The 24510-nt window shown below is 36.4% G+C and overlaps 3 protein-coding genes across 4 annotated transcripts; 1 reads left to right on the forward strand and 2 right to left on the reverse strand.

The window, feature by feature from the left end:
- The first annotated feature begins 2119 nt into the window (after window positions 1-2119).
- LOC116160048 lies at window positions 2120-4599 on the forward strand. Of its 2 annotated transcripts, XM_031473179.1 has the most exons (3): window positions 2120-2489; window positions 2536-3274; window positions 3424-4599. In XM_031473179.1, exons 2-3 carry the CDS (start codon window positions 2669-2671, stop codon window positions 3751-3753), a joined length of 936 nt encoding a protein of 311 aa, XP_031329039.1. In that variant the 5' UTR covers window positions 2120-2489; window positions 2536-2668; the 3' UTR covers window positions 3754-4599. The 2 variants fall into 2 exon arrangements, with proteins under 2 accessions (XP_031329039.1, XP_031329038.1); XM_031473178.1 differs by having other exon boundaries at window positions 2120-3274.
- A 1429-nt stretch (window positions 4600-6028) lies between these two features.
- On the reverse strand, window positions 6029-9645 carry LOC116160047. The gene is made up of 4 exons (XM_031473177.1): window positions 9414-9645; window positions 9166-9243; window positions 8073-8810; window positions 6029-7274 (listed from the first exon to the last, which is right to left on the reverse strand). Exons 1-4 carry the CDS (start codon window positions 9438-9440, stop codon window positions 6156-6158), a joined length of 1962 nt encoding a protein of 653 aa, XP_031329037.1. The 5' UTR covers window positions 9441-9645; the 3' UTR covers window positions 6029-6155.
- Window positions 9646-22109: 12464 nt separating this feature from the next.
- On the reverse strand, window positions 22110-22928 carry LOC116159035. Its single transcript, XM_031471926.1, has 2 exons — window positions 22904-22928; window positions 22110-22839 (listed from the first exon to the last, which is right to left on the reverse strand). Exon 2 carries the CDS (start codon window positions 22836-22838, stop codon window positions 22476-22478), a length of 363 nt encoding a protein of 120 aa, XP_031327786.1. The 5' UTR covers window position 22839; window positions 22904-22928; the 3' UTR covers window positions 22110-22475.
- Between the last annotated feature and the right edge of the window lie 1582 nt (window positions 22929-24510).

Genomic DNA, 24510 nt, shown 5'->3' on the forward strand with positions numbered 1-24510 from the left:
GAAGTCTATTATTGCCTTCGCACCTTACACCCCTCGGCGCAAGCGCCTCGTGATGTAATCTTGGTGCTCAGGCAATAATAGTGGACTTCTCTACCTTGATATATAATGTACTATTATTAGTAATAACATTGCTATTAGCAAAAACTTTAAACATTATATTTAACTTCATATTATTTATACATTTTTCCTTTCCACCTTTGTATTTCTATTGATCCCAATTTGCGTTATTGGTAGAAAAGGGTTGCTGGGACGAGATGTCACGTTGGTGATGATTATCGGGAATGATGTTTCGTTCGGAACTATCATGATAGGACTGAGTAGAAGTAGAGGTATGCCAAGTATGTTCAGAAATTTCGTTGTTCGATAACTGCATGTTCTGTTCAGAGTTTTCATGTAAATACCGAGGTTGCAGTGTCAATAAAGTAGGTGTCGTAGGTGATGGTCCAGAAGAAACATCAATGTTTAATAACTGAATCTTCTGTTGAGACTTTTCCTGAACACGACGAACAGGATTAGATCGTGGCAAAGTATGTGACGTAAATGAGGGTCCAGGAGGAACCTCATTGTTTAATAACTGAATGCTCCGTTGAGAATTTTCATAAACATGATGCTGAACAGGAGTGAAACTTTGCGAAGAATGTGGCCTATTGGATGGTCCAGGAATTTCTTCCTCCAGTAATTTCATAACTGCTATGCGAAACTTTATTTTTTGCCTAGGGTTGAATACTCTTACATACGGAAGTAAACTGTTAAAAAATGATTCGTCTTCATCCATTTCCTTTTTGAACCGATTTTCCTCCCTTTTTTTTAAGTAAGCAATTTTTTCTTGTTCTGCCTTTAATAAACCTTCCCCGATTGTATCAGTTATTTTTCCTACTTTTTGGGTTTTCATCTTTTTGGGTAATGCAGTAGCCGAAGGTGAAAGTGGAGTCGATGAGCGAGAAATTTGTGCCGAATGGGGTGTGGTAGGCTGTGATTCTACCTCGCTGGTAAATTCGTCTGTGCTGTTTGCTACGTGGTCCACCTCAGTTTCTTCAAAAGTCTCAGTTTCAATTGTATCAAAATTTCCTGTAGATTGCCTAGGTAAACATTGATCTTTTAAAAAAAGGAGTGACTGAAAATATGGCCAATCCGAATGTTCACTGTCATCGTCTTCAACTCCATCCCCTGAACGCTTCGATGGCATTTCTAGCAGTTTCTTTTTAAAAGTTTCCCTGAGTCGTTTCCAGTGTGATTTTGCAAGCGTAACTGAAAAGAGAAAAAAAAAATGTTATTAGTATTAACCTTCAGTTGTTCTGTTAAAATTTCTTTTATAAAAAATCTTGTAAAAATAGATACATTTCTACTTACAATTACTTGTAAAGAAAAACATATTCTCACGACAAGCTTTTATATCACATAAAATAAAAACACCCTGTACATATATCGTCAGCTTAATTGTAAAAGCTCGTAACTCCAATTTTTGTGAAAATTGCATTTTAGCACCATCTGACGGACAAAAATGAATGCTATTGTTAAGAAAAGCTGGCAAGTCCATAAAAATTCGACATTAGAGAAATCACCATCAGCGTAAAACACGTAAATCCATACGTTTTAAAACTGACATTGTAAAACACGTATCTCCACCTTACTCATTAGTAAGGTTATTGTAGTGTAAACATGCGGTGTGGTGTTGCGCTCATTTATTGATACTAACTACTTTTGCTGCACTAAATTAATAGTTTTTGGAAGTAGCTAAGAGGTAAGTTGTAGCCTTATTGCTTTTGTTAAAATTTATCAGTTCTGGGAGTGATAACTCTGTAAAAAATCCCGTTAAAGTCTTAATTTGGATTTAGGAGTTTTACTCTTTTAAGGTATTATAAATTATTTATTAATTTAACGGAGTTACGATAAATTCTACTTACGAGCATTACAGACTTATTGTCATAGAAGAAATAATTCTAAGATAAGGTTTCTTGGAAAGACAGTATAACTAATCAATTCATTGCTTCCGTGTGTTTACAGGATGTCGCGTGGAAAAAAGTGCGTCAGTTTGGCTTTAGCCGGAGAAAATGACCCTCGGGCCATTTTAATGAGTAAGGTACGAAAGCGTAGAGCGGACATAGATAAAATATTTTACTAATTTCAAGTTATAACTCAAAATTAAGGCCAGCTTCGAGATATAAGTCGAAATTAAGACTAGCTTCGAGTTACAACTCGAAATTAACGGTAATTTCAAGTTATAACTCGAAATTAAGGTCAGCTTCGAGTTACAACTCGAAATTAACTGTAATTTCGAGTTACAACACGAAATTAAGATTAGCTTCGAGTTGTAACCCGAAATTACGTTTGAGTTCCCGTTATTATACTCTGTATTAATCCAATCCCGGTTACTAATTGTTCAGAGTTGACAGCTACTGGCGATTGTGTTTTAAATGCGGTATCGTGGTACTACTTTGTCGAAATGGAAGAACTGATCTCATTTTATTTTCGTATGGGTTTACAACAGTGTGAGATAGTGTCTTGTTTGGCGTTAAATCATAGCATATTTATTAGTGATCGCCACCTTAGACGTTTGCTGAGAAAACTAAATTTATTCAGAAGACAGAATTACTCGGATATAACCGATGTGGCAAACTTTATTGAAAACAGTGTTCACCAGCACAGCCAACTCCATGGGTATCGGTGGATGTATTTAAAATGCTTGCAGGCCAATTTCGTTGTGACACAAGAAGTTGTGAGACTGTTACTTCACATTATTGATCCGGTAGGTGTAGATATTCGCACTAGACGTAGATTACGTCGTAGGCAATATAAGAATAAAGGACCTAACTTTCTATGGCATATGGACTGTTATGATAAACTAAAGCCATTTGGTATATGTATTAGCGGATGCATCGACGGATTTTCTAGGCGAATAATGTGGCTGTATGCAGGGAACAATACTAGCGATCCAAGTGTGATAGCAGCCTACTATTTGCTAACATTAAAATCAATTGGAGGTTGTCCTAGAACTGTAAGGGCTGACATGGGCACTGAAAATGGCTTAGTCAAAGAAATTCAAATTAATTTAAGAAACCAGGCTTTAACGGATGATGGGCATAGTCTACTGCCTCCTTTTCTGTATGGAAAAAGTACATCAAATCAAAGAATAGAGTCGTGGTGGTCAATTTTAAGAAAACATCATTCACAGTTCTGGCTTAACCTATTTCATAAACTGCGAGAGGATGGTAATTTTTCTGGAGACTTTCTGGATAAAAACTTGATACAATTCTGTTTTCTAAAGATTATACAGGTAGGAAGGAAATACATATTCTATCAGATACGTAAAAAATAGTAGATATTTCTGCCGTAAGATAGTCTGAAGGCGGTGAAGCGTAGTTTTTGTTCACAATAAATGAAAAATGTAAGTAGATATTTCATTACTAATACTGATATTTTTAGGATGAACTGGACACGGTGGCCTTAGAATGGAACTTGCACAGAATATCGGGATCAAGAAACAGTGTTTCGCCAAGAGGTCGACCATTCACCTTGTATCATATGCCTCAAATTTACGATACTACAGACAACATTTGTCACATTCCAATTAATGAAATTTCAAACTTTGATGAATTCTGTGCATTTCCATCCAACTGTCCTTGTGACAGAGATGTTTATGAATTAAGCGTGATTTTAATGATTGAAAATGATTTGCACTTGGCTAGGAATGCACACGATGCCACAGATTTATATTTGTATCTACGAGCGAAGATAGTGGATCTTATGATTTAATACAACGGTGTATTGGTTATCACACAGTGTATGTCGATTATTTTACTTTATTCACATACATTCACATACATCGTTTTTATAATTATAAGTATATAAAAATAAAAACTTAACTTAACATCAATGTACTTGTATTTAAGCAGTCAATAATAATTAAATAATGTCTATTAACCACACATTCCCAAAGCAGTTGCTGCATTGCCGCGTTGTATTGCCAAGCTTATTTGTTGTTGAAGATATGTTTTGGCTTGACGAACTCTAGTTTTTGTTTGCAGCAAGGAACCTATTTAATGCCACAATGTTTTGGTTTCTTCGCTCCAGGTTCCCATGGTTTCAATGGCGAAAGCAACAAATTCATATGTTTCTTTAATATCTTTGTATTTCTTGTGCTTCAGAGAAACTGTAGAAGCGACTGCAGAACCTGAGAGCAAACAGCTGTTCTGAAGGTGTGAAGCAGCAAGTGTCGACGCAAACCAAAGAACGTCCTTTTTCCACGGAGTTATAGACATTCCGTCTGGGCGTTTACCATCCGTTCGGAAAAGGCCACACGGTTATAATAAATTTGGAATATCAATTGATACCAGAGCCCGTTTTAAAATATTATTTATGGCACTATGTCGTGAACTTTTTGAACAAGACAGACCATGATGTCCTAGAGAATTAAGAGAAGCAGTACAAATACATGTATGAAGATGGCAAATGTTTGAACCAATCCTTAAAGAGACTGCAATTTGTAAAGCTTGTTTGTCCAATAAAGTAGTACTCAAGGTAAAGCATTTAACCAGGCACCAGACTCTGGTTGTGATGAAGGAAGTCAAACAATCTTTATGTGGGGAAAATTTTTGTTATTACCTAATTAATATTAATATTTTTTTAAATACCCAAAAACTGTCTCCTTTTCAGAAGAAAGGATTTCATCCCTTAACTGTAGTTTTGCTATTATATTTGTTGAAGTCGGTTCACATACACTATGCAAAGATATCGAATCGCCTATTTTCCCTAGCGCACCTGATTTGGAGAATCACTTAGCTACAAACTCTGGTGTCTGAAGTAGTTCTTTTTGCGCTTCACCAACTAGTACGGATTTAAAATTAATCTTCGTAACCAGTCTCAAAATCTACTATTTCTTCTTCTTCGACACTATCGAAGTTTGTTAAAGCCTTTTCTAGTGTATTCGATCCCGATTCTGATTCAAATTTTTAAAAATCGTTGGGTATTTCATCGTCGGTAACGAACTGATTTAAACAATTTTTTATGAATACTGGCGGTGCTATAGGTGGTGTATAGGGAAATAATTGCGGTCACTCCATTCACTTCCAATTATTTTAGCAACAGCTTCCCATTCCGCGAAACGGAAATAATCTCGAAAACAAGGCACTTTAAGGCTCGTTCCAACGGTACAGAGCAGGTTTCCGGCTTTCCGGTATCTTGCACCGATAGGGGCAGGTTTTTCGCGCTGAGACTTCACAAAATAGAAGCGAGAAAAAGCACCAAATTAGACCAGTCTGCTTGTATACCCATGCAAAAAAGTCATCTGACGACGACCTAATTATTTTGGAGTTTGTGTTAATAATGTTAAATGGAATAAAGATGGCATGCATCCCATTAATCGGGAAAGAAAAGAATATAGACAATATTATCATTTATTTAAATCATAAAATTATTATAGAAAGTTTTCTCAAACACTGTCCCTATAAGAGCTTATTTATCCACAACCCCCGCGAGCGTCGGCAGAAAAAACTAAATTTTTATTCCGGCAAAAGCGTGCACGGCTGCACGCAGCATGGTAAAGTCTTTACACTAAATTATAAAGTTATGGCATAGTTACCGGACTACTTTTGTTTATGTAAGGAAGAGTTTTACTGACAGAAACCGATAAAATTAATAAACAATGAATTCTGTCCAACCGTTCACTTTCTTATCAATATAATTTGTTAATTTAGAGGACTTCAAGTACTAGAAGTGAAAAAAATAGTATATATACCACGGTAGAGAAGTCTATTATTGCCTTCGCGCCTTACAACCCTCGGCGCAAGCGCCTCGGAATGTAATCTTGGTGCTCAGGCAATCAGTAATCATATAATAATTGGGCTTCTTGTCTGATTGTAGGTAATTGTATTTTTTGTATACATAAATAAATAAAGAGCTTAATAAATTGTTATCAGTATGGATATTATTTATTTCAAAATAAAAATGAAAGTATAGATAACATACACAACTCATATAGATTCAGGAAATATACCTACATACTTATTATATTTTACAAATAGGCTACAAAATGAAATATGACCTCATTTAACATACTCTACTACAGTTCTACTTGAAGTTGTTAAATTAAATAAAGAAAAATATCTGTGTTTCGAGAAATACATTTCAGTATTATAAGGTTTTGGGTAACTTCTAACTTATACCATATCCATCACCCATACATTGGAACTTAATAAATTGTTAAACTCATTCCTGAACGTTAGGAAATTTTCGTAGGTTGTCGGAATTTGTAGTATGCTTGAACAAGTGTGTGCTATTGGAACCCGTGCAAATCCATCAGTACTAATGAAATCAATTGTGATTTTCCCTATTGGAAGATCTGACCCTGTGCAGAATCTCAGAAAAGATGATCGAGTTTTTTCGTCGCTTTCTTTAATAAATTTCTTCAAAAACTGAACAATTTGCTTTTTATCGTGAGACAAGTTTTCGTCCACTTTAAAAAGGGATATTATGTTTCTGTCAGTTGGCTGATAAGCCGAAAAAATGTAATCTATGTTCAATATATGTTTTATATAATTTAAGTGTGGTCTTATACATTCCCTCACAAAGGACGGTTTTTGAAGTATCTCTTCCTTTGCTATTTGCTCCAACATAACTTTTAAATTATGTTTATTGGGCAAACATTTTGCATCGTAATTGGTACAAAATTCTAAAAGGTCATCTTCATCGGCATCTTCAAAATTCTGTAATGAGTTTCTCAGTAATACAGCATCTGAATGTGAGACAAACTTAAGAAAATTTTCCAAAACTTCGTCATTATCTATTGGTTCATCTAAGGAAGACTTGAAGAAAGCGGGAGCTATCCTTATAGGGAAATATTTTTCAGAAACAAAGCTCTCTTTAATAATGTGGCCTATAGCGCTCCATTCCTCTTTCTGAAAATCATGTCTTAGGCATGGTACTTTCAATTCCGTACCCATTGTACATGTTTCATAAAAAGTATTAAAAAATTCAGATATTGTATCTCGTAAAACACCGCCCAAGTCTTCTGCCAATTCCGTCTTGCCATTCGGAAGTACCATTTCTATTTGCATGTTTTTAAAACTAATGTTTCTGTTTTTTACCGCATCTATAAGTTCTCTGAATACATTTCCTCTATGTAAAATTAATTTCTCAGTTGAACTTTTTTCTGACATGTCATTGTCATGCAGTGAACCTATATCTACAGTGTGCAGATTAAAAAATTCAGGTGAAGTATCATTGTGATCAAGACGAAATGAAACCATGTCCTCCTGATGACTCTGGAGATTGATATTCTGAAATTGACAAACTTATTTAGAATAAATGATAACGTTTAGACATGTTAATACGAGCACCTCATAAAATTAAATTAAAAGTTCTTAAGTCAGAATTTCTAGTTCGAAGTCGGAATTCCTAGTTCGAAATCGGAATTCCGAGTTCGAAGTCGGAATTCCGAGTTCGAAGTCGGAATTCCGAGTTCGAAGTCGGAATTTCTAGTTCGAAGTCGGAATGTAATCCAAATTAAAAAATGAAATTGTGTGGCCCTTCTACGCCTTCGTAGGCGAGTTATGCAAAGGTAAATGAAGATCCTAAAAATAAGTTACTTGTTAATTGTACACGAGTTTTTGATGGTGAGAAAAGTCAGTCAGTCAGGCAAAGTCAGAATTAGAAAATGTTTTAACTAGAAGAAGCTACCATGAAGATTTCATCCTTCCACAAATAGACATTCTGCACATGCACAAATGCGCAGAAGATGACTTTTGGCATGTGCGTAAAAGCTAAGAAAAGCTGTTCTGCAAATAGGAACGAGTTACGTGGATCGATGGAAAGACAGCCAGACCGACAAATCATTTCAAATCATTCTCATTTTGTTTATTGCCATACAATAGGTGGTCTAGGGGAAGAGATACACGGAAGACGGAAGACAGGCGGACGGACAGGCAAACAGACAGACAGAGTGACGGAAAATAAAGGGCTTTTCACATTTTTGCGGGTTCGGAGGGGCGTTACAAAAATGTTGAATGTAACTGTTTAACAGTAAAAGATATAGTCAAAGCGAAAAAATTACTAGCTATATAATAAAATGTAGTTACCTCTTCAATAAACGAAGCTAAATATCCGGAAATATTGCTGGTTGAAGGTTGGTTGATATCGTCTTCTCTATAAGCAACCGTGCTGGGTTGAGTTGATTGGTTGGAAACAATGTCGTTTTCAAAGTCATCACATAAATCGAAGACCATCTCATTCTCACTACTGTCATCTACCAGAGGAAGATCATTACCGCCTTCTTTGCATTTAACAATGGATAAATAAAACCGCAATTTATTTACTTTGGTTTCATTGTACATTTCCTCAACAGTTAAGTCGGTATCCACTGGGCTCTTGCAAAAATCAAGCAGACTTATTGTGAAGTTTTCAATAGGCCCAAAAGTCTTTGAAATATTGTTAGGGAAAAATAATTTTTTTGCAAATTCCAAAATATCTTTATTTTTGCTTGTCCTATCTACGTCGACTTTTCTTGTGCCTCCCCCTTTGTTAAGTCTAACTTGCGTTAGTTGTTTTGTGGTATCATTGAACGCCATAAATCCCAATTCAATAGCTCTGGTCGTCTTTCTATGCTTCTTCGGCTCCAATACGTGAGAAGATGCTCCTTTATTATCACTTCTAGCATTTCTGGCAGCCATTTTTTGGCGTAGCTTTTCAATTAAGCCATTTTTTTTGGGTAATAGCTTCCTCTGGCAAAAGTTTTTCACCGCTATTCTGTCCCCTAATCGAGGAATGTATTTCTTGAATACCTCCTCGTCCATTACTTGAATGGTGGCTTCATCAATCTGATAAACATACAAATTAAAGAAGTTGAGATATTATATAACTATCAATTCGTAGATATCGTCAGTGAAATGGATAAAATGTGATTAGCGGACTAGCCTATAATGTTATATATAACCTGTCAGGAAAGATTGGCGGTCACAGAACACTTGATCCCAATCTACAATCTCTGTTTTTCGTAAGGTGCTAGCGACTTCCGGGATAGTATCGTGTCAATGTTGAACGAAAAGACTTTTTGTTCAACATTAGCACGATCCTATTCCAGAAGCCGCTCGCATCTTAGTAAAAACAAAGATTGTAAATCGACACAAGGTGTGCTGTGACCGGTATTGCTAGTATAGGAGTAGGTATACTTACATTTTCTAACTTCATATTTTCAATTTCATCATTCGATAAGCCTCTCGTCTTTAAGAACTCTTCCAAAGACAAATTCATCTGTAAAAAATTAAATTGTTGCACAACCCTTAGCAATAACTTATAGGCACGCCATTACTAGCTTTACTGACGAGTTGAGAATGCATCCTTTTACCATAGATTAAATACTTTTAAAGAATGCTTTTACACAACGCAAATGAATTACGTAAAGGGTAAAGAATATTACTTACCTGTTCCAAGCAGTTTTCTTCACCCATGGTTCACAAAGAAATATAACAAAATTCGCTTACTTTGAGTTATTATTCTACTTAAGTCGGTCTAAAAGATAGAGATGACACGTAATCACCTACTCTAATTCTTAACTGTCATGTGCCTCAAACAGTAATTAATTGAAATACTGAGTAATAAGCTAGTCTTAATTTCGTGTTGTAACTCGAAATTAACCTTAATTTCGTGTTGTAACTCGAAGCTAGCCTTAATTCCGACTTGTAACTCGAAGCTGACCTTAATTTCCAGTTGTAATTCGAAGCTAGTCTTAATGTCGAGTTGTAACTTGGAGCTGGCCTTAATTTCGACTTGTAACTCGAATCTAGTCTTAATTTCGAGATGAAACTCGAAGCTAGTCTTAATTTCGACTTGTAACTCGAAGCTAGTCTTAATTTCGAGTTATAACTTGAAATTAGTAAAATATTTTATCTATGTCCGCTCTACGCTTTCGTAGTAAGGCAAGTTCAATGGCGTCAACTTCTACCGGCGGTTTTCAGAAATTGTCCTATGATGATGGTTTACTTTTTGAGTCAGAGACGGCGATTGATATTATGAACACCCCAATTATTATAGAAGATTTCAATAGTGAATTACTAATAGACAACAACCAGCACGATTTTATAATAGGTACTACCAACAACCAACAGACAATTCCAATAGCCTTAAGCAACAACACCTGCGATGTCCGTAACCAAAATAGCGAACCCCCACCAGCTTCCTTTGATGATGCAGAATTTTTCCCTGATAGTGACGAAGAAATGGATCAAAATTCTTCAGAAATTGACATTAGTGTCTTGCAGGATGATGAAAGCGACGCACCTATTAATGAACAAGTACAATCAAGAATTGTTGAAGGGGATATACTACGTGAGAAAAATCTGGTGGCGTACAGTGACACTGAAAGTGACCAAGATGCCGTAGAAGATGACATACCGGAAACTGAGATGATAGAAAGTAAAAGAAAGAGACGTAAAAGACACGAAGTTAATGAATCTACTTGGAATTCAAGAAAAGTGAAACAAGATAGAGAGAAAGGTTTGAAATATTGTGGCAGAAAGAAAATAGATGGCAAATGGAGATACAATGTTAAAAAGGATGAAAGAGTGCTTAAAGATAGATGCAAATGTATTTTGACAGATCAAGGGGCGTTAAGGTGTGGAATGTTTACAGAAGAAGACCGACAACAAATTTTTAAAGAGTTTTGGTCAATGTCATGGAAAGAAAAAGAAATATATACTAAACTATTGGTTACTATGAAATTAACATCGAGAGCAAGGGGCAGAAAAGTAGAAAACAAGTCAAGAAGAAAATACACAATTGAATATTACTTAAGAAGACGCGAAGATAGATTAAAAGTTTGTAAAAAAATGTTCACAAACACACTGAGTGTAGGTGAGTGGACGGTCCTAAATTGGAAGAAAAGGAGTGCATCAACCTTAATATCTAAAGACACCGAATCAGATAATGACAATTCAAAACCACCGACACATAATGAGCAACCAGAAACGTCCAATCGTTACACACTTAGACAGAAACCGTTTGCAACTCGAATTGAGTCCTTGGACAACTTTTTTTCCAAATTACCTAAAATGGAATCACATTACTGCAGAGCAAGTTCACAAAAACTTTATCTAGAACCTCTGTGGAAATCCAAAAATCAGTTGTATCAGTTTTATGTAAGTGAATGGTGCAAACCGAAAAATGAAAGACCCTTATCTTTAGCCACCTTTTTCCACACTTTTGACCGAAAGAATCTTAGCCTGTTTCGTCCAAAAAAAGATGAATGTGATACCTGTGTAGCTTACAAGACTGGTAATTTAACTGAAGAGGATTATGCCATTCACACAGCCAAGAAAGAAGAGGCACGTGCCGAAAAGGAAGCGGATAAAAATAATGAGAAGTATGTATTTACGATGGATCTACAATCCGTTCTTCTTGCACCTAAATCCAATGTGTCTAGCTTGTACTTTAAGACAAAATTAATGGTGCATAATTTTACAGTGTACAACTTAAAATCGAAAGAGGGCACCTGTTATTTGTGGAATGAGACAGAGGGCGCACTCACTTCACACGACTTTTCTTCTATAATCGTAGACTTTCTCTTAAAATCACTTCCAGTAGATAACGACAACAATAAAATCATTTTGTACAGTGACGGCTGCACGTACCAAAACAGGAACGCGATCCTAGCTAATGCACTTTCAAATGTTGCCATCCTGTATAACATTACAATTGAGCAAAAAATTTTAGAGAAAGGCCATACACAGATGGAAGCCGACTCCATCCATTCCACCATTGAACGTCACCTAAGAAACAAAAATATCAACGTACCTGCTGATTATGTAGATGTTTGCAAAACCGCACGTCAAAATCCAAAACCCTATACAGTTTACTACTTAGATCATAAGTTTTTCAAAAATTTCAGCAGTATTCAGTTCTACAATTCCATTCGACCTGGAAGAAGCCCAGGAGACCCAGTTGTGACAGACATCCGAGCACTGCAGTACCAACCAGATGGTGTTATTTGTTACAAATTACGCTTTCCCGATGAATGGACTCCACTGCCGATCAGAAAAAACAAGAATCTATTGGCTAAACCAATAGTCGATTTGCCCCATTTATATAAGGAGAGACTTAAAATTAAAAAAACAAAATATCAACATTTACAATTTTTAAAGCAAAGTTTGACCGCAGATTACCACCTATTTTATGACAACTTGCCTTACGACGATTAAATTAAATTAAATTCTTCGTTTTCTTTGATATTATGTAGTTCTGTTTGCGTTTAAGAATAAAGAATTTAGTTTGACAATATCATTATTCTCAATTATTATTCCCAAAACATTAATTAATCATACCACGTAACTCCACAATTGTGCCTATTTTTTTCACACCAAAACACGTAACTCCTCTATTAATGCTTCTTAAGCTAATTTTTACCTATAAATCAAAATTGGAATCTAATCGTTTACTCTAAAAGGTTTTAGTAAGCACAAATGATTTTAAAGGAAAATTAAAAAAAATAAGCAGTTTTTTGCTTCCCCTGAAAAATTTACTATTTAGGAGTTACGAGTATTTACAATTAAGCCGACGATATGCCGAAAGTATACATTTAAAAAAAATTCTCTGTATATATATATATATAGGAATGGAAGTTACTGCAAATCTGACATAATAAGCTAGAAAGAAACCCAATAAGCATTACACAAGTGTGAAATAAAATACACAACAAGCTAAAGGTGCTGATGCCATTCATGCGTCTTTTGAGTAGGCTAGTATCCACGACACATTTAATCGATACTGTCAGTGACTATCGATAATGTTATGTCTCTCTGACACTCATATAATGCTTATTGGGTTTCTTTCTAGCTTAAGTAAAAAACACAATACCTACTTATTTTTTTCCATGCCGGTATATCCAAAATTTGAACAAAATTAGTCGACCCATTAACTTCAAAAATTACTAACATAGATACATATATACGCAGCGCGAGCTAGGAGGCTAAAAATTGGATTAATGGGACAAAATTCATTGAAAATAAAATATTTATTTTTTAGGTACAGGATATATAAAAAAAATTAAATAAAACATAAAAGTTCGTCCATCTAAAATATTTTCCATACCATATAAAATAAAGATATTTTCCATACCATACAAAATATAAAATCCTGATTTCAAAATTTAAAAAAACAATTAAATAAAACGTCGTTTCCCTAAAAAGCAGATTTTATTTTTTCAAGTAAGTATTTTTTGAGCCACAAACATGAAGTTCGTCTATGTAAAATATTTCCATACCATATAAAATAAAGATATTTTCCATGCCATATAAAATAGATATTTCCCCGATTTCGAAATTAAAAAAAATAAAACGTCGTTTCCCTAAAAAGAAAATTTTACGTTTATTAGAGGGACCTACCATCCAATTTTCGTTAAAATTGCTCCATAAATAAGAAAGTTGGATGTTGCACATGCGCAACTCGATTTTTTGCGCATGCATTTTGTTTTCTTTTGTTAGGAGGACCTACCATCCAAATTTCGTTTTAATTGTTCCATAAATAAGAAAATTGCATTTCTGCGCATGCGCAACACGATTTTTGCGCATGAATTTTGTTTGCTTTTATTAAAGGGACTTACCATAGAAATTTCGTTTAAATTGCTTCAGAAACAAGATCGTTGCGTTTTGCACATATGCAACACAATTTTTTGACTTTGACAATTTTTTTCTCCGTTTTTTGATAATATAACCCGGCCCAATTTTTTGTAGGTTGTACACAGGAAAATAAGGTCTTCCAAATAATAGAATAAAAATTTTAGGTTGCTATTTGAAAAAAAAAGTTCGATGCCGTTACGGCGCTCCAAAATTTCTTTTCAAAAATCCGGCCCGTTATTTTTCTGTTCGGTATGCCTAAAACATATATACAAAATTTCAACAAAATCCGTCGAGCCGTTTTCTCAGAAAATGCCAACAAACGTACGTACATACGTACGTACGTACGTACGTACATACAGACGGAAAAAAGTTTATTCTTTAAAAGTTGCTTAAAATGGTCTAAAACGTCGACATTTGATGAAATTTTGAAATGTTCAAAAAACGGCTATCGCAATAGCTACCTAGCACATGCTAGGAAGCTAAAAATGTCCCTTGAAAACAGCAAATGCAATGAAAACCAAGGATCGTGGGTTTTATGATCATGTATTTGATGAGACCACTTCATCGCTGTATGTTCGCTGGAAGGACAATAGCATAGTAACTATGGCCAGTAACTATGATCAAATAGAACCTTTGACGTCTGTTAAACGCTGGTCCTCTCAAGTCAAAAAAAAAGTTGATGTTGTGCAACCTCGCCTATTCAGCAACTACAACGCTTCGATGGGTGATGTCGATCAATTAGATCAAGCAGTTAGTTGCTACAGAATCAACATTCATGGGAAAAAATTGTGGTGGGTTTTGTTTACCTATATTTTGAACGTTTCTATGGTAAACAGCTGAAGACTCCACAATTTGACAAATACAAAAGAAATAGATTTGTTAAAATTTCAAAGACAAATTGTAAGACATTATATGCAATGTTTCGACAAATCAGAATACCAAAAGAGCCGACCTTCTGGCACTGTTCCCAAAAGTTTGAAACAAAATACTGGAGGGCATGTTCCGAATGAATTAGGAAAACAATTACGTTGTAGGCATTGCCAATTGAGAACGCGGTGGCAATGCCTGCAATGTAATACACCTCTGTGTTTGAAAAAACGTAATTGCTGGTCGAAGTTTCACAGTGTATAGTTTAACCCACTGTACTAAAATTATCATTATTTATTTAAAAAAAAATTCGTGGGATCTAATGGGTTAAAGTTAGCAACGGACTAGGAGGCAGAATGAAACCGAACTATGTGTACCAGCGGGTAAAAGAAAATAGAAACGGAATCCTTGAGCGTGTTCGGGAACATTTCCATGTAATACCTTCCGCGTCTGCTCCTGAAAACCAATTCAAAGACAACTTCAATGACTCGTCGTCATCAGACTTGTCAACACATAACGCCCATGGGACCGAAGAAGAAGTAAAGGGACGGAAGACATTTATTATTATTATACCAAAAGAAGATTGGTTATCTTTGAAACCTGTTAAAACATCTTACAAAGGAAGAGAAAGGGGCACAGTGCGTCATATGATGGTATTGCCGCCTTATAAGTGGGAAACCGTCATAATACAGTTATTATGGGACCAACATAGGATTCCTTGTCCATACATATTTCAACGATCCAAAGTAAATCCAATTGAGAGCGATAGAGATTATTTCATAAAAATGGACGCCATCTGCAATAAATGCGGAGCGAAAGCAACTGGAATCATGTTTGATGAACTTCAGGATGACGATCCCATAATCATAAAGTGCTGAAGTGAAGATACCAGAAAAATTCTTCATTCTAAGAAGATTATGTTGCGTGGTCCACTAAGACATAGATACATATAAGCTCAGTGAAGGTAATTAATTTTCCCCATGATCGTTCACTCTGCTATCACATCTATCTTATTATAGACACCCAAAGATCAGATTGACAATAAATTGACCTTGGAAATGAAATATGGTACATGAGTACTGAAATATTACACCTTTCAATAAAACATGACACCTAGAAATGAAATATGATACCCAAAAAAGTTGCCCTTGAAAGTGTAATATGACACCTCAAAAGACTAAGAATGAAATTTGTCACCCAAACACAAATTTAATGAAAACAGCCTATTATTTCGAATGTCCCAGGCATTGATCAGTGTCATTATCAGATCTATTTAGCAGAAATGAGAAACCGTTGTTTCATAAGTTGGTTTTCCAAGCTGGTTTTCCTTTCCTAATGTGACAGTACATCAGCTCCTGTGGTGATTCAGTAACTTTGGATATGTAAGCTGGACACATCCGCTTGTACTAGTTCATTCGCCTTGCCATTTCCTTCCGCGTTGCTAACGCTAGCAAACTTCTTCACATATATACAAGCAACATTGCGTTTTAATATTCAGGTTCCTACGCGAATACAAAATGTCAGCACCGAACAAAAAAGTACGATTCAATTCAGAAAAATCTCGATCAAAGCAAATAACGATTCTGGAAGGCATTCTGACGCGACCCAGTGCTCCATCGGGAATTGGTGTCTCTAACCAACATCAGCAGCAGGGTGCGGTAGCTCAAAACAGACCTCCCACACCAGTAATATCGCTTGCGGACAGCGATATTGAAGAGGAATTTGGACGCCTCTTTTAAAAGTAAGTAGCTACATATTAATTATATCTTTCACTTTTGGTGGTTGCATTGTCGCAAACATTACTAATTTTCATCAAGGCTGGACAGTACACCCGTTCCGTTGCCCGAAAACGCGTGATTTCGTTCCACGATATCTTAATTCTGAGTGAAGTTGAAGAAGGGGTCTTCCTGTGAAAGGTGAATGCTTTAGCTAGACAATAACGCCGGGGTTTACTAAAATGTTTTAAAATAATCTTTTTTTTAAGGGCAACGTCGAGGGCTGTTAGGGTGTCATATTTTGGAAAAGAAAAAAGGAAATAAATTTTCCTGGCGTTATTGCCTAGATATTAAGTTTACGAACGTATCTTAATTTTGGAAATTGTTCCAACTTCATTTATAGATAAGTTATCTTGGAAAAACAACTTAAAAGTTTTTCTAAAAAGCGCGAAAAGATCGCTTCCGCCGCGGGGCTGGTTTTATACAGATAGAAAATGTGCATTATAATTGGACTAAGTTTATGTTTTTACCATCGAAGTCGAACACAAATTAATATTATAAATAACCAAATTTGGGGATTGAGAATAGGCAACTTTACATACTCCGTTCTGTATGTACTGTCCAGCCTTAATTATACTAGCATCACGCCGCGCCGGTCGACATGCAACAGCAGCCGCCGCTGCTTCCACCTCCGCAGCAATTGGATGGTGGTGGTAGTGCTGGAAAAAACCTTACGCTAATTGAGCAGCAGCCGCCGCGCCGCTACCACCGCAGCAGCCGTCCTCACTGATTTTTCAAAAATTCTGAAGTGATGTTGACAAACCGAGTACCTCAACTAAATAATGAGCTATTCGAGGCCAACCAAAACTTGGAGGGGGCGCGGGAGAATATTAGAATCGCCCGAGTACATTCGGAGGATTGAGGAGTTTCCATAGAAAAAATTTAATTTTTATAGTTTGAAATTTGATTTTAATTTTGTGTAGCTTAATAAATAAGTAATTGCTACCTAAGCCTTTGATTAACTAGATCACTACATTCTGATTAAAAAATTGCCTGAGGATATGGTATCAGTACTACCTACCTTGGCGAATTTTATCAAATCTTATCTTGTGGACAGATCGCATTTTGTGCCCTATAATAGCAATGATTCTAAATATTTCGCCCAGGCCTCAGCTATTCCATAAGGGTCCACCGTAGATCCTTCCCTTTTTAAAACTCGTATTGGTACTGCGTTGAGTTCAGCTTGTTTGAACTATAAACTGTAGAGTCGAAAAAGTTGACCTTCAAAATGAAATATTACACCTGATCATGGAAATGAGATATGAAACCAAATAAAGTTGACCTTGAAGATGTAATGCGATGCCATAAAACAAGTGACCTTGAAAATTAAATATTACACTTGACATTGGAATCGAAATATGAGGGCAAGGAAGTTGACCTTGAAAATAATATCAGTACCACAACAGTCGGCCTTGAAAAAAAAATAAATGATGACTTTTTTTTTGGGTTGGATCCATCGTTCCTCGAAATGGGGGTTGAAATATATTGTGTGATCAAAACTCTCTAAACCTTCCCCATATAGTTTTTATTCGTTAAGTTTTTTAAAAATAACAGCGACTATAGTTTCGGCGTACTGCCATCATCAGACAACTAGAAGTTTATCACAATATAGCAAATTTGAAAACATTAAGAGCTAGTACTTACTGTAAAATTTAACAGGAAAACGGTAAGTTACAAACGTTGAAGACGAACATGTTGTTTTTAATTATTAACTGGCCGAAGCCAAATGAAACAACCTGAAGGGTGGTTAAACCGGAAAGGTTGTCCTAAGTTTCAAAACGAATTATTATCAGGCCTTGTTAAGACAACCAACTGGAGGGTTGAATTATTACATTAAAAGTTGAAAGTTGAATTTAACGTATAAACAGACAAAGTTTTAGATTTAAAAAATAAATTATCTAAAGGGTACTTACACATTTCAAAAGAACCGGAGGGAAAAAATAAACTCATAAAAGTTTTGAAACTATTGAGATGACTACATATTTAAATTATTTAAGTTATGTTTAAATTCGAGATCACGCAGACGGCATGTCTAGAATTGTCAATCATTTCTAGACATGCCGTAAAGCCCAGTAAAGAGATGGAGGATATCTACAGTAATAATAAAATAAAGCTTAATTCAATTTAAAAAAATGAATAATTACCTATCTCGTGTACATGCATTTAAAACTAGGCCGAAGTTGCTAGCTGTGAGGCGACCTAAACGCATCTCATGCCATGTAAGATTTTCATTTTGGCCACATGTTGTAGCAGCCACCTGCACAATTTCTTTTTCTGTGACTTGGAAATTAGTAAATAGTCGTATTTCATCGATTTCTCCATTAACTATTTTGGACAGTTCTAAAATCTTGGAAAACGATTTTACTTCTGTATGCAGAGTTTCCTGCTCCGGAGACAACAGCCAACAAAAACCAGAAAACCTAAAAGCATTTCATTTAAAAACTGGTTTCTTTAAGATTACAAAATCCTGACCGGTTTAATGATTTGAGTTGAAAATAAAAGAACACTTTCCCACGAATTACATTTAAAGTTCCATCAAACACAACTTCCATTACATGCCCACTATCTACACAATTTTCGCCTTTCTTTACTACACTAATTTCATCCGCAAAAAGCTCTAAAATTGTAGATAACGTCACTAATGCCATGGTTCTGTATTAACAAAACGTAAATAATTAATTGTTGTTACCCATCAGCTGATCCGCAGCCATATTGTGACGTCAATACTTCTGCAGTCTATTATAGTATGTTGAACCAGAATGTGGAGGTGCCTAAAAAACACCTTACATGTAACAACAAACAAACGTTTTCACTTATAATAATTTATTAATATTACCTGCAGTACCACATACTTTCCATCTAGGGCACAATACAGTGGGGAAGATTCCACTGCTGCTCAATATCATCAGCTATTCTCTTCCATGAATTCTCACTAGGGATTAATGAAACAGTTTCGTGTAAACAGTCTCACAAAATACTGCATGTTTCAAGTATTATTTGCGATACAGTACTTTTTCCAATACGAAATGCGAAAGAAATAGATACCTCCGCTAGCTAGATACCTATTGTAACCGGCTGGTTACTTTTCAACTCTCTTCACCGTTTCTTCTCGAAATATTGTATTTGGGGGTGGTTCTTCTTATCTAAACTAAGGGTTGTTGGGCGCCGGCCAGCTTCAGTTGATAATTCTTCTGGCCTCAAGGAGAGGGGAAAGCATAACTGAATAAAATCAATTGCCTTTATTAAAACCTGTTAAGTTCTTTTTCTCTTAGAATCGCCTTTTAACTGTAAATAATACATATTAAGAGAAATGGGGGTGAGGCGGTACACTCCTGTGAGAATAAAGTTAACTCATTCATACACAAAAAGTCACTGCATATAAAGGAAAATCTGTATTTATTACGTGAATTAAAATCAAAGTATTTACTCCAAACTGCTGAGTACAAAAAGAAACTTAATTCGTATTTCATAAATGATCATCCAATTTAATCGAAAGTCAAAACAAAACTGCTGTAAATGCGTGTAGTAACGCTTCCAGGCTCGAGTCGTTAAAATGAACACAGTGCTAAAAAGCACTGATCTGAATGCAACACTAGTAGGTAATTAAATCGCCTTTACAAACATACCACTTTATAATAATCTTGTAATAACAAATAAACGACAACGCAATAATAAGTCTACCACGGGGCTAATAACAACGCAACATAACCACAACGCAATATTGTTTATAAATACCTTAGTCTATAAGTGCACCAGGACTTTGTCGCACGATCGATGTGGAAGTCGAATGAATTCGGACCGCCCACTGCAGGCTGCTATTCGCTTTTTAGTTGGACCAATCACAGGCAGGCTGGTTTATCTTGGTCTTCGTTTGGTACTCTCTAGCTGGACTACACACGGACCGCAGACGGAACAAGCGCCAAGGAAACTCGTCTTCGGTAATCTCGCGATTTTCTAATTTTCTTCGGTGCGCCTTGAAGAATCGTTTTTCGCCTTTTACGCTGGCTCGATGGCGATGATTTCACTCGGTTCTTTTGCTTCTTTTCTTACAAAGATCACCTTAACGCTCTATTAGTAAACTCCGCGCTTATAATTTGCGGGCGCGACTGACATAGATGTTGCTCCGTAAAAAGGCGGCGGGCAAATCCTTTCTGATGCTTGAAATCTCCGTATTTATACTTTCGCAGTTTGTATCCACTGGCCTCAATTCACTTTATCGCGCAAACTCTCACATGTATAAATAACTTGAACGCCCGTGAATTAAGTTTTTGACACTTTGGCAGCGGTAGAGAATAGACGGATTTAAGTGGTTCTACTAGCTTTAGATTAATTATTTACAAGGACTCGGACTTTGACCTTAGCGTTAATACTTGTTATTTCTATGCAGTTTTTTTATCCTAATTTACATATTTACATACGGTGAATGCAATTCTATTTACGTCGCGATCATTACTTATGTTTAATTCTCTTTCTGCGTCATAGCGGCTATATTTGAAATGCACACTCGGCTACAATAACTTGAAATAAACAATTCTCCTTTAAATGCATTCCCATTCAGTCACATCATTCGTACTTGGCAGTCATGATTACATTTAGACTGGCTACTTTAATTACGAAAAAATAAAACTTTAAATAACCTGTACAGAAATACTGTTACACTATTAAAACCTTCCTGAACACGCGCTTTATTTTGGAACATGCATACCCGCTGCGGACTGACGCTCCGCAGTAGTTTAATTGATGTGTATGTAAAATCTAACAAACGTTTATTGAAGAAATGATGTTTATTTGCTACTAATGTACTATAAAAAAATTGTATTATACAAGAAACATTACAAAAAGGTATGGTAAAAAATAAAATGGTGTCTATGCATGCTCAATGTGTTCTGAAAAACAATCAAGACAAAGGTGTAAAGTGTGTTCACCACAGATGAATTTAAAACATTTTTTGCAAGTTATTCTTGTTGGCCGATTCTTTCTCCTGTCACAGTAACTGCAACGTCCTCGTGTAGCGACTGGAGGTTCTTGATTTGGTGCAGGTACTCCTGTAAGCTCCTTTATTCGGTCTTTCATAGTCCTTGGTAAATTTTGGGTTTGCAGTCTTGTTCTTAGGTGGTTTTCGATAAGAAAGAATGATAGTGTTTTAAGAAATTTTCTCCTGGTCATTTGAATGTCAATATTATTTGAGAAGTACAGAACCATTGAATTAATACCAGCTACATTCAAAATGGCGTAAAAAATTACCATGGGCCACCTTCGAGTGTTTCGAGCACAATTATAAGACGCACATAGTTTGTCCACAGTATCAACGCCGCCTTTACTGGCATTATAATCTAAAATCATCTCCGGTTTCCCACTTGGACTTACTATATCATCATGATGTAAACTGGATATCAACAACACATTTTTCTTAGGTTTTGGCATGTATGATACCAGCGTAAGATCCTTTTGGAATCCAAATATGCTGGAACCAATTGGTCTGCCAGTAGGCTTAGAAAACTCGATTGGGAGTTCCCGCTTATTTTTACGTATAGTTCCTAAGAAAGTAAGCTTATACTCATTGAGAAGGCGGTGGATTAAATCGACTCCAGTGAACCAGTTGTCACATGTTACATTCCTACAGGATCCTCTAATGGGCTCACACAGTCTTCTAACAACTGCCGATGCGGAGTTGTCTGTAGCGTACGGGCCATCCGGTTGTTTTCCCAGGTACACTTCCATATTTACCGTGTAATATGTTTTTGAGTCAGCAAGTGCAAATATCTTGATCCCATATTTATTAGGCTTGCTGGGGATATACTGCCTAAAAGCACACCTACCCCTAAAAGCCTCTAGCTTTTCGTCGATGGTGACGTTTTCAAATGGCGAATAGGCGAGTTTGCATTTGCTTACAAACGTATCAAAAAAGTCCCTGATCGGCGCAAGTTTGTCCACCCTTTTTCGTTCATCGCGAGTCTCCATATCATCAAATCTTAGATTTTGTAATAAAAATAGGAACCTATTTTTCCCCATTACCAGACGAAAAATTTCTATACCCGTTCCTTGGTTATTCCATAAATCTTCAACATTCAAGCGATTCGATTTTAATGCGCCAGCCAAATATAGAAGACCAATTAGTGCTTGAATTTCCGTAATATCTGTAAGTTTCGCGTCTCTTTCCCTAGCGTAGTTATCACGTACACTTTCAATGTGTTTGTTGGTGTACGCAACAACGGCTCTGAGAATATCAGCATCAAGAAAATGCTGCCAAATATCTAACAGATTTCGTACCCTTCATGGCGGGTTTAGCGCCTGGCATGTCTGAAATTTTGTTTACTGCTCTCGTTCTCACGTTTTTTCTTGGACAATGTTTGTTCCACTTCGATTGATTATCTTTTCCAAGAAAATAAAGGGCCGAATCATCATTATCATCAACGTCGTCATCTGAAATATCTTGCTCGGTATCGCTATTGTGGTCATCTGTTTCTAAGATATCTTCTTCATCTGGATCCGATGCATCATCATAATGTATGGCGGTCACGTCATTGTCATCCTCCAGCAAACATTCTTCCATTAGTGCTGCCAATCGTGCCTGTTCCCTTTCATACAACGCCATCCTGTAAAACAATAACCCAGTAACGCTATAAATACAGAACTTAAATGTTACTAGTATGTACTTACTTGAAAAATAAACACGTTGTGAGTCGCTGACTATTATAACTGCAGCACACGCTGCGGACTCACAGTCCGCAAATAACAATAAAAAAGTACACAAGTACACCACTCCACAACTAAGTTAGTACTAAGCTTCGAGGTCTTATAACGAACAGCTATTGGGCTGGGGCAACCCCACTCCCTTCGCATTAAGTAGATAAACCTATAAAATAAATGGTGCGGAGCGTGAGTCCGCGCGCGTGTGCTCGAAGGTTAACAGTATTTTATAACACACTTAGTATTTAAATAGCTTAGATGGCCAAATCTTTCGCTACTCATTTGTAAATAATTAAAATGCTTTTCTGTATCATTCAATCTCATTTCTTATAATAAGTTATGATAAGCTTTTCGCTTTTTAAAGATATCACGCATCCAATACCTTTGAGAGTTTCTTTTATTTTTTTTAGGAGCAATAACGATAAAAGTAATGTTACATTTACGTTATATAAGTACTTTTTGTGGCAAAAGTTGTAATATTCAATGTCCATTATAACAACTTCGATGTCAAAACAAACCAACTTGTAGGTTAGAATTTCGTCCGATCGTCGGAAAAGTTAAACTCATTTCGACTTTGTCCGACGTCGGACGAAAGTTGAGAATTCGTATCCGCAGTTTAGCGCTAAAACATTTTTAAAATTTTCAACCAATAGGAACACTTTCAGATCGTCGGACGTCGGATGCCATGAGAACTAAGCTTTAACCAGACCGACGCGGACGCGGGAGCGTACACGATGCGGTACGTGCGGACGTACCTCATTAACGCATGCGAACCGCCGCATCGGTGTCAGACCACTCCCGCAAGCGGCATTAAAGCAACCAAACCAATGATTCCCATCCAACGGATGGGTCTAGGACAACTCGCCGACGCCGACTGACAGTCGGGTAAACTCGCCGTCAGCGCAAAAAATAATAAAAAATACTACTAAATGTAAGTGCAATCAGTTTATTCTTATCAAACAAAACACTCTAAAATTACAAAAATATTTTTGGTTATACATTATAAATTTACATTTCATAATTATGGGCTAACCCCCTAAGATATTCCGAAATATCACTATCGTCACCAAAATTCTGGACTAATGACAACACGCGTGCGTCGGCGTCTCGATACTTTCTCAATTTTAGAGGTGGAGGGTTACCAGCGACCAGTGAATTCTTAAAAGGGTGTAGGCGGTTATTATAATTTTTAAGGAAGGTCTTTTTCACAAGGGTTTACATACAATTTTTCTTGCTATTTTGCATACGATAAAAGGATCTAGATCGTTTTGGGGGGATCTTGATCTAGATCCTTTCTTAAGTGTAGATCCGGTGACGACGAGATTGCTCGTCGGCGAGTTGCCGGCGGCCAGTCGGCGACTCGGCGACGGCAACTTGTCCCTGCCCGCCAACGGATGCCTTAATGATAACCGATATCCATCGGTAATAATTCTACTACGCATACCAATCCGTAAGATGAGAAACAACAGTCACAGTATGCCTCCACAACATCATCAAGTAGTTATCTGGAAGCACGTTCTTCCCCATTAAAGATGACACGTTTTTCACATTGTGCGGTCACAAACACCTTTTGTGGC

This window comes from Photinus pyralis, unplaced genomic scaffold, assembly GCF_008802855.1.
Source record: "Photinus pyralis isolate 1611_PpyrPB1 unplaced genomic scaffold, Ppyr1.3 Ppyr1.4_LG1, whole genome shotgun sequence".
NCBI classification, from domain to species: domain Eukaryota; kingdom Metazoa; phylum Arthropoda; class Insecta; order Coleoptera; family Lampyridae; genus Photinus; species Photinus pyralis.

Excerpts from the sequence above, each read along its gene's own strand:
- LOC116160048 (XM_031473178.1), top strand. The coding sequence starts at position 2,444 with ATGGAAGAACTGATCTCATTTTATTTTCGTATGGGTTTACAACAGTGT. Across the intron at positions 3,275-3,423 it reads GTTTTCTAAAGATTATACAG|GATGAACTGGACACGGTGGC; the intron begins GTAGGAAGGAAA and ends TGATATTTTTAG.
- LOC116160047 (XM_031473177.1), bottom strand. The coding sequence starts at position 9,440 with ATGGGTGAAGAAAACTGCTTGGAACAG. Across the intron at positions 9,244-9,413 it reads AAGAAAACTGCTTGGAACAG|ATGAATTTGTCTTTGGAAGA; the intron begins GTAAGTAATATT and ends AATTTTTTACAG. Across the intron at positions 7,275-8,072 it reads TAGCTTCGTTTATTGAAGAG|AATATCAATCTCCAGAGTCA; the intron begins GTAACTACATTT and ends TGTCAATTTCAG.
- LOC116159035 (XM_031471926.1), bottom strand. The coding sequence starts at position 22,838 with ATGGCGTTGTATGAAAGGGAACAGGCACGATTGGCAGCACTAATGGAA.